At 45.2% G+C, this 17,534-nt stretch overlaps 1 protein-coding gene across 5 annotated transcripts in view; it reads right to left on the bottom strand.

The window, feature by feature from the left end:
* The window catches only part of KIZ (kizuna centrosomal protein), a 214,758-nt gene that overhangs the window by 196,196 nt on the left and 1,028 nt on the right, over nt 1-17,534 (bottom strand). For 3 of the 5 annotated variants that reach the window (XM_033935765.1, XM_033935766.1, XM_033935768.1), the window contains exons 1-3: nt 13,557-13,810; nt 10,885-10,947; nt 2,591-2,753 (exon numbers count right to left, since the gene is read on the bottom strand). In XM_033935765.1, the coding sequence (XP_033791656.1) occupies nt 2,591-2,753; nt 10,885-10,947; nt 13,557-13,660 (330 nt within the window). In that variant the 5' untranslated portion in view covers nt 13,661-13,810. Of the gene's footprint in view, nt 1-2,590; nt 2,754-10,884; nt 10,948-13,556; nt 13,811-17,534 lie in introns of those variants that run through there. The other 2 variants (XM_033935767.1, XM_033935769.1) reach the window with 2 other exon arrangements.

Below are 17,534 nucleotides of genomic sequence, written 5' to 3'. Positions count from 1 at the left end.
CCACCTTTGGCAGGAAGGAAGGAACCGTCCTTAGAGAAACCCCAGTCTCTGAAATATGGAGGAACAGTTCTCTGCAAGAAAGAGCATGTAGTTCCAACACACATTATGCCAAAGTAATGGTGACCAGAAAAACAATTTTGAGTGCCAATTCCAAGAGGGAAGCATCTCGAAGGGGCTCAAAGGGAGCCTTGATAAGGCTAGACAGCACCAGGTTAAGGTCCCAGGATGGGAACGATTGCTTAACTGGTGATCTGACATGAAGAGCCCCCTTCAGAAATCTAGTGACATTAGGATGAGATGCCGACGATCCCGGGATCTAAAACGAGAGAGGAGAACAAACACTCCTGCAGGCACATGTGCAGAAGGGAAGAATTGTAGGTGGAGCTAAGGAGCTCAGTGAAGTACAGCAGAGGCAAAAGGAAAAATTCAGAGTGGATTCCTTCTACAGATGGAGCACGGCCATGTGGACACTACACATCTGTCTAGAATGTCTTATCTATTGCACTGGAACAAGAGTTACTTAGCTTCCTTCTTATTGGCTAGATCAGGAACTACCTTTCCCATAATTAAGGGTTCCTCCTCCTTGTGTGCTAGGTTTACCTGCATCGTCATGGCAACTTATGTCTGCTTTTCCTCCAAAGCTCACAGAATACAGGTCCCACTGCCTTTTTCATAGAAGGCTCCACCTAGTGGGCTGCTTCATCTAGCTCCAGAGAGTAGTATAGCACCAGTCTTTCTTGGCTCCTGACTTTTCTACGCCCTATTATCTCCTGAGTTAGCTTTCATCATTTGGTATAGTACTTCCAGTAAAATATCAAACAATGCATGACCTTAGGGCAGGGGTGCCCACACTTTTTTGGCTTGCGAGCTACTTTTAAAATGATCAAGTCAAAATGATCTACAAACAATAAAATAATAAAAAAACACAAAGCACACTGTATGCAGAGAAAATGTTAATTATCATTTGTATTCGGGGTTTTTTTCAGAGGTCAAAGCAGATAACTTTAAAAAATGCAATGTAACCTCAGTAACAACTATACAAAAATAAATAGACAAATATACCCCCTCCCCTTTTACTAAACCGTGATAGCAGTTATTAGCACAGGGAGCTGCGCTGAATGTCCTTCGCTCCCAGCGCTAAAAAACACTATCATGGTTTAGTAAAATGGGGCCATAGTACAAAATATAGACAGCAGATATAAATTCTCCAAACAGACACATTTTGATCACTAAATTGAAAATAAAATCATTTTTCCTACCTTTTATTCTGGTGATTTCATGAGTCTCTGATTGCACTTCCTTCTTCTGTAAATTCAATATTTCTTTCTTTCTGCCCCCTCCCCTTTTCTTTCTCTCTCCCCCTGCCTGCCTGTCTTTCTTTCTCTCTCCCCTGCCCCCCTCTTTATTTCTGCCTTTCTTTCTCTCTACCCCTGCCTGCCTGTCTTTCTTTCTCTCTCCCCCTGCCCCCCCTCTTTCTTTCTGCTTTTTTTTCTCTCTCCCCCTGCCTGCCTGTCTTTCTTTCTCTCTCCCCCTGCCCCCCTCAAGCCAGCACGCTGATTTCTCCACTTCCCCAATTCTTTCCCTACCCCCCCCCCCAAGCCACCACGCCGATTTCTCCCTGCTGCTTCCCTGAGCCAGGCCTGGCGCGTACAAGCGCCAGGCCCACAAGACTTCACCTCCGACGTCAATTCTAACTTCGGGGAGGAAGTTACAGGCCAGCCAGGCAGCGATCTACTGGTTGATTGCGATCGACCATTTGGGCACCCCTACCCTAGGGAATACATTTTCCACTATCCCTCAGACTACCCCCCTTCTCAGATCTGGAGCTGGTGTCTTCCCAATACCTCTCCCCTTCTCGCATCACAGTAATGCCTTTCCTCAGGTTCTCTCTTGTGTCCTGGCTACTGTTTATGAAGGTAAGTAGGCTTCCCTGGTTTCTTAATGTCTCTTATCTTAACAAACAGAGGATTTCAGGAATGTCTTAAAGGGAAACAGGCACTCTGACACAATATTGAAACTAGAAACACCAACACTGCGGCTTTCCTTGAAATGATGGCAGCTCTAGGATTCACAGAGGTGATCGAATCTCTAGCCCGTGAAAAAGACCATATGTTAGACTTGGTATTCTACAAAGAGGTTGACATCTTTGAACACAAAGTTGGCGGTCTTAAGATAAACACCCATATTATGGGCGGACCATTTTCTATTACATTTTCTACAAAGGGAAGCCTAAAACAGATGGGCCCAACCAGAGTTTGGAAGGAAATTTGAGACATGAGATATCTAACTGCAGAGAGTTTCCTGGAGGCCCCGTTCTAACCCTATGTGGATGAAAAGATAACCACAGTGTCAGAACAGGTTGACATCTGTAATGCACATTTAGCGACAGCCTTAGATAAAATAGCTTACAAAAGAAGGTACTATGCTCCACACACAAATGCTCCTTAGACTATTCTCATAATAATTATTCTCCCTCCATTTCAGTGAAGAAAGCTTGAAATAAAATTTATATAATTTTCAAAGCAGATACACCATATGAACCATATTCTTCCTTAAGAATGCATGCTGAAGTTTGAAATTGGCAATTTACCTTCAGATTCTGCAGTTTTTGTTTACTTGCTTTTAGTGTCATGATTTGGGTTTCAATCTGATCAAACTCTCTTAAAAATTCTTGATTTCTCAGTTGAGCTCTTTTTTCTCTTTCACAGATTTCTTGTAAAGATTGTTTTAGTTTTAAATATTGCCGATGAGCTCTAAGAAGGAAGTACCACCAATGGATCAGTCAAGCAGTAAGTAGTAAAAGAAGCCACAAAAAGTTCCAGTACCACCACAAATTAAATTCTAACCTGTCAATACTGAGCTAGCAGTGGTCAGAATTTCTGTGAAAGCAGATCACTGCTGGCTAACTTAGATCTGGATATTCAGTACCATGCTTCATCTGAGCATGACAGTAAATATCCAAGTCTCTGGCAGAGTCCAGAAGTTATGCAGATAAAGTCTGTTCTTGTTTTCTGTGTGTTCACAATTCATTAATTTGCATATGAATTGCAACCAATATTTCCCATTCGCGCCACTGTGTTTACATATTTGTGGACCGGCGCTCCCCACCATCAGCGCACCCCCCATCCCAGAAAAGGCAGCATTCCCCCTCCCTCCCTGAACAGATACCACCAACTCCCCTTCCAGGACTCGGAGGGAGAATCACAGGCCTACTTTGTTTCCCTGGTGGACTAGCAGTGCTTTGGGGCACAAGTGATTCCCACTCGATCCTGCTCCATGCTCTTTCAGCAATGAAAATGGCTGCGCCAATGCACCAGGAAAACAAGGTAGGCCTGGAGTCCTTCCTCTGGGTCCAGGAAGGGGATTGGTGGTGTCCGTTCAGGGGGGGAGGGGAAACACTGCCTTTACTTGTTGAGGGGTAGGGGTGCTGAAAATGAGGACATTCTCCTGGTTCAGGAGGACTGATGGCAGTGGAGAATGAACACTAGTAGGAGGGAGGGTAGTAAGAATGGGATTTCAGGGGGGGAACTTGCTTACTTCAAGTGCTGTCCCTTGTAGTCTCCCAATAGAATATACTGTTCACGTTCCGCGGTTTTGAGGTGGAAGGTGTACTGCTGGAACTTAACCTCTATTTTCCTATAGACTCAGCGTTTTGTTATTTGCGACTTTGAAAATACTAGGTATTACCCTCAACTCCCAAGTAACCTTTGAAGATCAGATCAATTCCCTGGTCAAAAAATTCTTCTTCAGACTAAAACAACTAAGAACGATAGGATCCCTTTTAAGCCAGGCTAATTTTAGAACTGTAGCAAAGGGCATTTTTCTACATACCTAGACTACTGTAATCCCTTGTACTATGGCATCACTGAGAAGGAACACAAGAGATTACAATTATTCCAGAATACTGCAGCCAGATTAATTTTCAGAGTAGGCAAATTTGAAAGGGCTATCCCACTGTTGAGAGAATTGCATTGGCTACCAATGAAAAATAGGATTCTTTTCAAGGTCACCTATATGGTCTATAAAGTGATTTATGGTGACAACTCTGGTAGACTAGTATCGGATCTCAGATTCCTCATTCATTCCATAATGCAAGAAAGATGCAACATCTTAAGCTGTCCTTCCCCTCACCTCATCATGTTAAACGAAAAGAAACTATTTGAGTCCACCTTTGAATCCCTGGGCTCCAGAGTCTGGAATAGACTACCCCTTTACTTTTGTCAAGTTCCCTCCTATTACAGCTTCAGAAGAATGTTAAAGACTTATCTTTTCTCCTCAGAATGACTGATCTCTACCCAATTCGCTCTCTAAAATCTAATTGCTAATGTAATAACTGATCCAATCTTATCGTAAGCCGTAATGATTCCTTGTTGAAAATTGAGGGATATGAGAAACTATATGAAATGCAGTGTTCTCCCCAGGGCCTTTCAGCCGGACGCTCCGCCCAGCTAATTTAGATGAGCGCCCGGCTGTAATCTCGATGGCAATCCTGCTGCTGATGCTGCTGCTGCCTTCTGCTCAACATTTAAAAAAAAAAAAAAACCTTCTCACCGGTTTGGAGATTTACCGGGCTGACTCGGCACAGCTTGATCTGACTTTTTTTTTTTTTTTTAGTTTTTAACGCCAGCAAGCGACTTGAACCCATACTCCGGGGCTCTAACATGTGAATGCCGCTTCTCTCCGAAACCGGAAGTCACGTCCCGAGGGGGGAAGAGAAGGGAAGTCGGCATGCACACGCCCCGGAGCATGGGTTCGCTATAGGAGACAGGTCAGCTTACAACTTGCTCTTGATTGCTTCGGGCTTTCTTCACTGCCGGGTCCTGCCCAGTGTTCCCTCTAAGGTGAGCGCATGAGCGATCGCTCACTATTTTCAGTGGCGTCGCTCATGCTTCTTCTGGTGTCGCTCACTCGAGCGGAGGTGAGAGGAAGCGACGGCGGTGGCGGTCTGCCTTGCTCGCCTAAGATGCAGCAGCGGCGACTCCTTTCATGATCCCCGCAATCAGTGGCGTTTTAAGTGGGGGGCGGTCCGCCCCTTGGTCTCATTGGTGTAACGCCGGCCCTGCAGCTCCGGACTTCCCCACACTTGCCCCCCCCTCGGATCGCTATTATTTTAAATGTTATAGCCGCGGAGCTGTATCCATCAGTGGAGACGTCTAACCTCGGCCTGTCCCGGAACTCTTACTGCAACAGTGACTTCCTGTTCCTGCCTAGACGGGCGGCTGCTGCAGTAAGAGTTCCGGGGCAGGCCGAGGTTAGACGTCTCCACTGATGGATACAGCTCCGCGGCTATAACATTTAAAATAATAGCGATCCGAGGGGGGGGGAGAAGGTGCGGGGAAGTCCGGAGTTGCAGGGCCGACGTTAGAGGGAGTAAGAGTTGATGGTGCCGCAGGGTCCCGCGGGGGGGGGGGGAGGGAGGAAGGAAGAAGAGGAACCGAAGCATGGCAATTGTGGGGAAGTCCAGAGCTGCAGGGAAGAGTGTTGCGGTACCCAGCTGGAGGGAGAAGGAAGATGAGGGAGGGAATGAAAGGAGATGCCAGGGCTTGGAGGTAGGAGGAAGGTATGCCAGACTAAGGGAAAAGGAAGGGGGAGATGTGAGAGCATGGAGGGGGAGCGAAAGATGGAAGAAAAGGAAAGGAGAGAGATGCCAGAGAATCAGGGAAGGGGAGATACCAGACTATGGGGTGCAAAGGAAAGAAAGGAGAAGAGAGAGATGCCAGAGCATAGGGGATGCGGTGGTGACAGAGAGAAAAAAATGGAGAGGTGGCAGAGCTGACTGGCTTTGGGGGTGGGCAAAATCTGGAAGGCAGTGGGGGGAGATAAGAAGGAGGCACTGGGGGCACAAAGGACATGGGAAGGAGGCACTGGGGGCACTATGGACACGGGAAGGAGGCACTGGGGGCACTAAGGACATGGGAAGGAAGGAGGGAGGGAATAGAAAGGGACAATTGTTGGGCCTGAGTGCAGAAAGAAAGAAAGGATACACAGTCAATTAATAGATGTCCCCTTTTGATGAAAAAAATAAATGGTCACGTTACCACTGACTTACTTTCTCTTCAGCAGAGTCAGCATCCGCGCTAAGGTGCAGGAAGGTCCCGCGATGACTCGTCTGCTGGCTCTGCTCTGGAAGAAGTAAGTTACGTCGGAGGGGGTGGACCCGGCAGACGCAGTCATTGAGGGACTTTGCCGCAACTCCCTGCGTCTGCCGGGTCCACCCCCTCCAACGTAACTTACTTCTTCCAGAGCAGAGCCAGCAGACGAGTCATCACGGGCTCTTCCAGCATGCGGCTGCTGAGTCCACTCTAGAGCAAGTACATCAGAGTGGGGTGGATTGGCAGCAGGCAGCTACAATCATCGCGGGACCTTGCTGCATGAAGGGAGAGAAAGGAGCAGGACTGCTGGAATGGAAGAGTGGTGGAGGGAAAGAAAGGAGGCAGGGTGGTATGGAAGGGTGGTGCTGATGGAAATGATCTACAGAGAAAGGGGAGAGACATAAAGGGGAAGGATATTGGAGGGGAAGATGCTGATTGAAGAGGGGTAGATGGAGGGAGAAAGGGCAGACATTGGATGGTAGTGGGGAGCCTATGCTGGATGGAAGTGCAGATGGGAGAGATAAGGGAGCAAATGCCAGAAGGAAATGGGAGGAGAGAAAGAGGGGAGCAGATGCTGGATGATAAGTGGACAGAGAGAGGAGAAGGTACTAGATGGAAGGGTTGGAGAAAGAAGGTACATGATGGAAGGAGGGGATAAATAAAAGGAGGACACATGATGGGGAGAAAAGGATTGAATTAGGGAAACACTGGAGGGGTGAGGGAAAGAGGTGGCAAGCTTTAGGTAGACAGTAAAAAAGGACATTGATGAGAGGGTAGTAAGAACATAATCTAGACAGATGCAGAAAATAAATTGAAAAGGGAAATGAGGGAAAAAAGGGAAAGGGATTGCAGAGGAGAGGTGTGGGAGAGGGAAGGCAAGGAGAGAGATGCCAGACCAATGGGGGTGAAAGGAGAGATGGAAGGGGGAGGCATACAGTTTCTGGAAGGGACATAGAAGGAGAGAAGATGCCATATAGGGGAAGAGAGACGGCAGACGGTGGATGGAAGGAAGAGAGTTACAAGAAGATGAGGAAAGCAGAAACCACAGAAGACAAAGGTAGAAAAAAATTTCTATTTATTTATTGCTTTAGGAAACATGTGTCACTGTTTCTGTGAAGCATTGTATGCAGAGTCCAGCTTCTTGCTGGTTCAATTTAACCTTTGTCTATGTATTTTTATTTTATCCCCCCTTTTACAAAACTGTGAAGCGTTTTTTAGCACCAGCCGTGGTGGTAGCGGCTCTGGTGCTCAGAATTTTATGAGCATCAGAGCTGTTACCTCCGTAGCTAAAATCCACACTACAGTTTTGTAAAAGAGGGAGGGGTTAGTTTGTGATGACATATTCCATACTAGGCGAAGGTGTGTTCTGTGTGTTCGAAAGACATAGTTTTCTGTTAGGATTGACGGTGTAGGATTTATCTGTGCTGGTCTGGCTTGTTTAGTTTTACAATGGGTGTATTGATGTACTGTTCACTGCAATATGTAAGATGCTGCCTTTTCCTAGGTACTCATGTGTGACGTGTGGCTTGTTACTAAAAATCATGTTTTTCGTACAGATGGGGGGGGGGGGGTGCCAAAAAATGATGGGCCCCGGGTGTTACATATGCTAGGTACACCACTGCATTATGTAAAGATACCAGAAAGCTGACGAAGCAAAAACTTTAAGTAAATTGTTATTCTTCTAAGTTTTGAGTATTTAACCCTCCCACAATCTCATGGGCACTCGTTTCAAGTTTATTGAGATTTTGATTTAAACGCAATATCAAATATTTTCAATGTGTATAACAAAAATAAATTTTGGGAAATAAATAAAACCATTTGAACAATAAACATACAAACATATCCATAGATGATTAAAAATACATAAGGAGTACAAGGATAAACTACATTTGTTTAAAAATGTGTCCTCCATGCCTGCTCATAAATTTGTGGAATATGTAACTTGTCGCTCATGCATATTTTTTTTTGCACACACCTCATCAATCCTTAGAGGGAACATTGGTCCTGCCTACTTTCTGTTTCCGTGAAGGCAGGACCCGGCAATGAGGAAGGCCCGAAGCAAGCGAGAGCAGCGAGTTGTAAGCTTCCCTCTGTTGCTGACTTATGGAAGTTAGGTCAGCGATAGAAGGAAGCTTACAACTTGCCTTAGTCCAGCCCTGCACAATATGCGGCCCAAAACGGATCTCACTGCCGATATGGCTCTCACTCCGCTCTCCTTTGAAGATCAGCTCAGGAGGCAAGATTTAGCCCGAGATCAGATGAACATTAAAGGGCATCTGAGCAGATTGAGGAGAACATGTCCTGTTTTTCCATGCCTAAAAATACTACCTTGTCTAATGTAATCTCTGATCAGATCCTTAAGAGCGATGCAACTATGTATGCTGGACAGTCTCCTCCAGTAAACAGAGCTTTAAAGCCTGCAGCCATACAGAACCAGATGGTCAAAGGGCTCCGAAGTGTAGTATTGCCAAGGGATCTGTCTCACAAGTTTCTGCTGCTGGCAGATGTAAACACAGCACAAGAAATAGAGACTTGTGGCATTCTGTGTGGAAAGCTGATGCATAATGAATTTACTATTACCCATGTAATAGTGCCAAAGCAGTCTGCTGGACCAGACTACAGTATAGTGATATGGAGAATGTGGAAGAATTATTCAGTGTTCAAGATCAATATGATCTCCTCACAGAAGAAAGATGGAGAGAAAGAGAGAAGCCTGGACCAAAGGGGAAAGACAGGAGGCAGATACTGGAGAGGGGGGAGAGAAGGGAAGGAGATAGAGATGTCAGACCATGGGGTGGAGTGGAAAGGAAGGAAGGAAGGAAAGGAGAAGAGAGAGATGCCAGAGCATAGGGGAAGGGTGGAGACAAAAAATGGAGAGGGGTTGAAGCTGAAATAAATCATGTACAAAGGAGAGAAAGGGCACAGGATATAGAGTTTATTGAAGGGACATAGAAAGAGGGAAGATACCATATGGAACAGAGAGAGGGCAGACACTGGATGGAAAAGGCAGAAAGGGTGGACAGTGGATGCAAGGGGCAGAGATAGGGTGGACAGTAGATGGAAGGGGTAGAGAGAGAGAGGGCAGAGGCAGGGTGGAAGAGGCAAAGAGAGAGGACAGATGTTGCATGGAAGGGAGCGAGGACAAATGCTAAATAGAAAGAAGAGAGTGAAGAGAAGATGACTAAAGCAGAAACGACAAAAGGTAGAAAAAAAATATTTTTGTTGCTTTACGTAGAATCAAGTAGTATTGTAACTGTATTGATTAAAATTTATCAATAGGAAATGGAAATAAGGCAATTTGGGGGGAGAATAAACCCCTTTCCTCAGGTCAGGACAGGATACCATAACAGCTGTATACTGTAATGTCTTGATGAAAGATTTGGCCTCTGAAAGCTAATTGAAAAATGGATTAGTCCAATAAAATTGTATTTTCATATTTCTCATTATTTTATTTCTATTTGTTAATTTGTAAAGTGGTGACTGTTATGTAGAAGTTTTTTTCAAATTTACATCTACTGTCTTTATATTTTGCACAGTATTAGGGGACATGTGTCACTGTTTCTATGGTGTTGCATTGTATGCAGAGTCTGGTTTCTTTGTTCAGTTTAACTTTTGTCTACATATTTCTATTTTTAGTTTGTGATTATTCCATATTGGGCGAGGGTGTATCTGTGTTCTGTGTGTATGAAAAGGACATGGTTTTCTGTTAGCATCGACTACGGGATCAATTGACTGTGTAGGATCTGGTTTGTTTAGTTTTACAATGCGTGTGTTGGTGCTATCGTGCTCACTGCAGTGTTTAAGATGCTGCCTTTTCCTAGATGCACCCTTATTGTGTGACTCATGGATTATTACTAAAAAATATCTTTTTTTATATAGAGGAGGGTTTGTTAAAAAAATGATTAGCACTGGCTGTCATATATACTAGGTACACCACTGGATTTAATGACCCTATTCTAACTTTACTGTTGACATAGGTGTTGTCCCCCCAACACACAGACACACCCATTATAAAGAATTAAATTAAAGTTGTATTATCATCAAGCAGCTTTCAAATGACATTATAAGCAAATAAAAATAAAATATTTTTTATACATTGCTAATTATTACCTGCATCTTTACCTATACTGTTTTGCCCTAGCTCTTACTTTGCAGTATAGCAAAATAAAAAAGAAGCAGATAAAGATCAATCACACAGGTGCCCTTCAAGGCTCAGTAACACCTCTGCATAAATTATGTGGAAGAGGACTGGAAGTGGGGATAGCATCTATTTCATATCCTCAGTGAGACTTCAGGAAGGAACCTAGTTATCAAAACATTATTAGAGGTGTTGTACAGCCATTTCTTGTATGACTGGATGAGCTATATTTATCTTTTTTTTTTTAGTTGTTTAAATTCATGCAGAAATAAATGGTTAGATTGAACCTAATGACTTCATTAACGCATTTCCCTTTTTTAAACCTCTATACTATTTGAAAGAGGGTGAATATCTAATTATTCACTTCTAGAATTGGATACTTCTTAAATTTAGTAAAGTGTCAAACCTTAAAAAAGGAAGTCATATCGAGCATTGGAAAATAATAATAATTAACTAATAAAAATAGTATACATTTAATTTTCCCCACTACCAAATTTCCCCACCCCGCCCACCCGGCTACTTTTTCATGCCACCCGGCTGGAAAAAATTTCTGGGGAGAACACTGGAAATGGTATGGTAAACGAAAGTTTCCACTCTACTGATAATAAACATCACATTATTTATATAAGAAAAGTTAGTTATCTAGTTAGTTACCTGCACATATCCAATCTGCTGGAGTCAAAAAGGTTTCTTTCCAATTCCATTCTTTTTCGTTCACTGTAAACATAAAGAACAATTCAAAACAATCAAGCAAGCAAATATGATCTAAACATATAGGCCCTGATTCTGTATAGGACACACAGGAGAGGTGTCCTATACAGAATCGGTCCTACACTAAACCCCGATTCTGTAACCGGCGTCCATGGTACAGACGCCAGTTAGAGAATTGGGTTAAATTAGACGCGGCTGCTATACTTATGGCAGCAAGGGATCTCCCTGCTGCAATATGTATAGCGGCCACGGTCGCCTGTCCCATCGCCGACAGGAGGATGCCCAATCCTCCTGCCGGAACCCCCCTCCCCCCAAACTGGTAATCGCCGGCAGGAGGATGCCCAATCCTCCTGCCGGAAAGCCCGACGACCCCCCCCCCCCCCAAAACTAACCTCCCTCCCCCAACTAACCTTTACATGTTGGTCGGCTGGACGGGTCTTGCTGCCATCCAGCCGACGGGCCCGCCTCGTGGAAATGAGACGGGCCCGCCCCTTCCCGGCCCATCCCCGCTAAATCTAAGGCCTGATTGGCCCAGGCTCTAGAAGCCTGGACCAATCAGGCCTTAGGCAGGTAAGACTTGTCTCAGTTAGGGCACTGGTCTCTGATCTAGGGGCCACTGCGGAAGCGGACTGCTGAGCACGATGGACCACTGGTCTGACCCAGCAGCGGCGATTCTTATGTTCTAATAGACATAGGGGTACTGGATGTCCGGGAAAACCCAGGTATGTCCTCTTTTTTGAGGACTGACCGGGGACGGTTTTTAAAAGATGGGAGAATCTGTCCGGGTTTAGTCAGCTCTCCCGGATTCCCCCACCTACCTTTTCTCCAGGACAGCTGCTGTAACTGAGTCTTTAGGCAGCCAGCAATAGCAGCAAGGAGAGTCTGCTGCCACCAGCCTGTCCCGGAAGCCGCTTCTCTGCAAGCCCCGCCTATGCAGGAACAGGAAGTTGTTCCAGAGAGGCGGCTTCCGGGATTGGAGGAAGGAAGAGAAGCACAAAAACTAAACTAAACTAAACCTTAGGTTTATATACTGCACCTTCTCCATGGTTGTGGAGCTCGACACGGTTTACAGGAGTTGTAATGAGAAAGGAACTACAAGGTAAGAGCTAGATAAGGGTCAGAGGGTAGAGGGAAGTTAAGAGGGCTAGGATGTCAAAAGAGGAGGAAGAGTTAGATTTTTGAGAATAACCAGGTTTTCAGAAGTTTGCGGAAGGGTTGGAGAGCACTCAGGTTCCGGAGGGGGGAGGTGAGGTTGTTCCAGAGCTCGGTGAGTCTGAAGTGGAGAGAAGTTCCCAGTATTCCTGGGAGGGGATGCCTTTTAGTGAGGGGAAGGATAGCTTCAATTTTTGGGTGGGTCTGGTGGTATTAGGATTTGAGGAGTTCCAAGAAAGCGGAATTAGTGGAGGAAGGATGCCGTGGACGATCTTGAAGGTTAGGCAGATGCATTTGAAATGGACTCTGAGAATTACTGGAAGCCAGTGAAGCTTGAGGAGGAGCGGTGAGACATGATCGAATTTACTTTTTGCAAAGATGAGCTTGGACGCGGCATTTTGAATCCGTTGGAGTCTGTGAAGGTTTTTCTTTGTTAGGCTTATAAAGATAGAATTGCAATAGTCCAGTCTGGAGAGGATGATAGATTGGACGAGAACGGCAAAATGATTTTGGTGGAAACAAGATCTTACTTTCCTCAGCATGTGAAGGGTATAGTGGCTGGGAAAGGGGACCAAGGATATAGGTGGAGTCATGTGTAATCTTTTTTTGTCTGCACAAATACAGTATAGTAACCCTATCTAGACACACTGCACTAGAAAATATTTTATAATGAATCAGTACAATAATAATAATAATAATAATTTATTTCTTATATACCGCTATACCGTGAAGTTCGAAGCGGTTTACAATAAAGATACATTTGACAGTACATGGGATAGAAACGGTTTACAATAAAGATACGTTTAGTCAGTACATGGGATGCAAGTGGTTTACATTAAAGATTCATTTTGTCAGTACATGGGATACAAGTGGGTTACAGTAAAGATTCATTTTGTCAGTACATGGGATATAAGTGGGTTATAGTAAAGATATATTTTGTCAGTACATGGGATGTAAGTGGGGTAAGTGAATTAAGTTGTGTGCTTCTTTTTTTCTTGTTTGGTTTTTCTACTTCTAATCTTTTCTGCAAGACAAACATAATTTCTGGCATAGGATCCAGCTCTCTGAGTGCATGAGCACCCCAAATAGTGAATAAACTCCTTGAATACGTATAGGGAAGGGTAATTTCTAGTGAGTTTAGCATTCCCAATCAGTTTTAAAAACTGGCTCATATGGTTTCTGGTCTATTTTGTGTTTTCTGGCAATAAGTTTTCCTTTACTATCACAAGTTTTGCTTAATCTTCGCACTAAGATTCGTAATGAGATTGAGAAACATCTTTTGGCACCATTAGACAGCTTCATACCCTCCAGAACTAGGTTGCCGGCGTCATTGGAACGATCTGAGAATCTTTTTTAGATGGATCGCAGCGTACGAATAAATCTCCAGCTCAGCTCTGGAATTTCATAGAACTGAAGTTCAGTGATCAAGCGAAAGGGAAAAGAGGGAGCGCCGTCAGCCTCACCTTTCCCGCAGACGTTGTTGCAGGCTCCCAATCCTCTCATAATATTCGCTTCCCGGTAAGAGCTCAGCACCGCTAAGGCCCATCATGCCTTCTTCCTCAGCCATGCCACGGCGTTTACTCCCCGTAAACACCTAAAACGACCGCCAGTAGACTTATTTACGCCGGTTGTCACGAGAAACCAGTCCCACAATGCAGAGCGGGTTAACATGACGTCATCATCTGTAGCCTGCAGCAGTAGAAATCGGGTGGGTGTCTTTGATGAGGCCCTGGCGGCTCTAGACGAAAATCGGGGGGGGGGGGGGGGGGGGGGGTCATATGTCTCGGTTCTAGTCAGGCAGCTCCGACGCCAGCCTTAAGCTGAAGAGCGCAGATGGCGGAGGTTTTGCTACATGTAAGTGCGGTTGGTTACGGAAGCGGATAATTGTGGTGGGTGGGTGTTTCGAAGTGGCTTGTGTTTTTGGTGAAGAAGCGTCGTGGGAACATGGTAAAAACCAGGATTCTCATTGACTTGTACTGAGATCCTGGTAAAAAAAAAAAAACCAAAAACAGGATTTGCAGGATTTTCCAGGATCCTGGACCACCTTAACAGCAGACCTCTTTTTTTTTTTTTTTGCCACAGCTGCTGCTATTCATTTACTGGAGTCCCCTGCACCGCCGTCTTGGCCTTCTCTGCCGTCCTCTTCTCTTCCTGTGTGGGCGGACCAGCAGAGAAGGAGAAGACGTCAGCGCGGGGACTCCATGCAGAATGACAGAGGGGCAGTAAAAATAGGCTATCACAAGCAGAGGAAAAAAAAAAGAACAGCAATACTTTGGATTTAGAATTTTAGTAACCTGGGCAATCTTACTGAAACTAATTATTCAGATTTATTTATTCATTTTTTTTATACTGTTCACCCTGGGGAGCTCTAAATGGTACCTAGGGCAATGGGGGTGGGGGGTTAAGAGACTAGTCCAGGGTCACAAGGAGCAGCCTGGGTTTGTACCCACAACCTCAGCATGCTGAGGCTGTAGCTATAACCACAGTGCTACACTCTCCCCTAGGCAAGTTATTGTTACTGTCTTTTAAACAGTGCACAGTAGGATGTAGCTGCTCCTCCTTCCATTAATATTTCTAAACCTGCAGCAGGAGAAGATCAACACCTTCTGGATGGACTAATGTGTAATGTGTGAGACTGTTGAAAAAGTGGAATCCGTCTTCTACCAGAAAATGCTTGTTTTCAAAAGTTACATGACTTCAAGGTTACTGTCTTCTCATGTTTCTTAGATATGAGATTTTCAACTTTAACCCAGAGTGTAAATTAACTTCAGACAGCTTGTAAAAGAATTGTGAAACGCTTCTGCCTGCAGTTACACCAGCTGCAGCATGGTTTTGCTTTTTGTGTGACTTTGAGGGATACCTAGTGTTACCATATGGCTCCAGAAAAAAAGGGACGGATTGAGACATCCGGGTTTTACTTCCATTGAAAGCAATGGAAGTAAGGAGAACAGATTGAGACATCTTGGTTGCTTTCAATGGAAGTAAAACCCGGATGTCTCAATCCGTCCCCTTTTTTATGGAGCCATATGGTAACCTTAGGGATACCCGACGTCTGGATTCCCCCAGAAATGTCCTCCTTTTGAGGACATGTCTGGAGATCCAAATGGCTTTTGAAAACACAGCAGGCAGCGGGGGGGGGGGGGGGGGTGGCAGGGTTAGAGCAGGTTTGGCGGCGGGACTGGGGCATGATGGGGCAGGGATGGGTGGAACTGGGCGGGTCTAGGGTCTAGATTTCCAAACAGGTAATTTGGTAACCCTACCTGAGTGCACCCTAGCCCCCTCATTCTGGCTCTAGCAGTGCCACCTGGCCTCCTTTATATAGCATCAAGAATTGGCTGCGAGAACTCCCTGTGAGTAAGAGAAGACTGGCCTTCTAAACATAGAGGGCTAGGGCAGGGTGCACAATACTCCGTACCAGTATCCTGCAAATCTAACCCCAGGAAGAGCTGTATCTCTCTGGATTCAATACCTTTAACCACCTATAAGGCAGGAAATAGCCATTCCCTGCACTCCTTCCCCATCAAAAGCCCAAGACTTACCAGGATCCTGCTATTCTGATCCCAGGAAGTGCTGTATCCCATAGATTCAGCACCCTTCACAACCTATAAGGTAGGAAACATCCATTCCCTGCACTCCTTCCCCATCAAAAGCACAGGACCTGTCAGGATCCTAGGATGTCCAGGATCCTGCAATACTGACCCCAGGAAGGGCTATACCTATCTGGATTCAATACCCTTCACTATCTATAAGGCAAGAAACATCCATTCCCTGCACTCCTTCTGAATCAGAAGCCCAGGATTCTGCAAGATGTGTCAGGATCCTGCAATTCTGACCCCAGGAAGGGCTATATTGGATGTTTCCTACCTTATAGGTTGTGAAGGGTGCTGAATCTATGGGATACAGCACTTCCTGGGATCAGAATCAGCACCCTTAACCACCTATAAGGCAAGAAACATCCATTCCCTGCACTCCTTCCCCATCAGAAGCCCAGGATCCTGCAATTCTGACACCAGGAAGGGCTGCATCTATCGGGATTTAGCACCCATTACCACCTATATGGCAGGAAATATCTATTCCCTGCATTCCTTCCCCATCAAAAGCACAGGATCCTGCAGGATGTGTTAGGATCCTGCAATTGTGACCCCAGGAAGGGTTGTACTTGTATCCCCCTGGATTCAGCACCCTTCACCATTTATGAGGCAGGAAACATCCATTCCCTGCACTCCTTCCCTAAGTTACATGTGTAAGTTACACGCGCAAGTTACACATGTAACTTATAGACATACTTACTTGTGTAACTTATAGACTGTTATAAATTACACATGTATCTGTGGTATTTAGGTGCTAACACACTGGCTCTGTGTCTGACGCCTAACATTTAAGCACGTATTTAAGCTGTTATACTAGTATCCTGTAAAAAAAAGTAGGTGCCTACCTTCGTTTACAGAATAGATTCCTATCAGGCGCCCAGTTATAGAATTGCCCTTCATGTGTCTTAGTTATTTTTTTGCTCTCTGATAATAGTTATTTGAGTCTCAAGACAACTTTTTTAAAAAAGTAATCATTTAGGTCAAGACCCCATTTCTGTCCAGGACTGAGTTACTGAGTACTGATGAAGTGTGGATTCATTTATCAAGTTCCCCCTGTTCAGTTATACTAGTCCTGCTTCCTGCGTGCCTTTGCCATCGGAACTTGCAAGTCCCACGAGAACTGATGCTAAAGGCATGTAGGAAGCAGCACAGGGCCAGGCTGGAGATCAAAAAGATCTCTCCTGCCCTGCACCACTGGCCGCGATTTGAGGAGCAGCGATTCCAGTGAGGGAGGTAAGGGGGGGAGATGATTTTTTTAAACTGTATAGGTCGCCCCAGTTTTGCAAGCCGCACCCACTGTGGCGGCTTGCAAAACCCATATATAGGCCGCAGCCTATATATGGGGAAATACGGTACTCACTATATTGTACTGGTTCTTATTGCCTAATTCAGCTCACACTGCAGCTGGAATCTGGTGAAAACCACAGCCTCAAACAAGCATATGAAAGGGTCCACAACACTGCAATCTTTGGGCTGCCAGTCGGACCGAAGTCAGTCTGAGACCTCAGATCCACTTGTTGCAACGGGGGAAGGGAACACAGCTGGCATATGCTAAAGCCCGTCCTAGACAGCCATGAGCCAAATAACATGTGCTAAAGCGCCTGATCAATCAGGGGCAAGCCTAGCTTCAAGGGGAATGGACCCCAAGCTCCACAAATGGAAATGCAGGCTGGCTAAACAGGTTCCTTGAAGGGCTACCCTGTTAGCTGCAGACTGCTGCTGAGTCTGTGTCTTTTCCCAGGCAAAGATGCCTAGGCTACTGGGGTCCTCTTGAGCACCAAAAGCCTCCAGATTCAGATTTAAAACCCCCCAAATAATAATATACATACGCTGAGCAGATCAGAAAGACAC

This window comes from Geotrypetes seraphini, chromosome 3 (assembly GCF_902459505.1).
Source record: "Geotrypetes seraphini chromosome 3, aGeoSer1.1, whole genome shotgun sequence".
Classification (NCBI taxonomy): domain Eukaryota; kingdom Metazoa; phylum Chordata; class Amphibia; order Gymnophiona; family Dermophiidae; genus Geotrypetes; species Geotrypetes seraphini.
The sequence above is the reverse complement of the archived record's forward strand: the minus strand, read 5'-3'. Positions and strand labels throughout refer to the sequence as shown.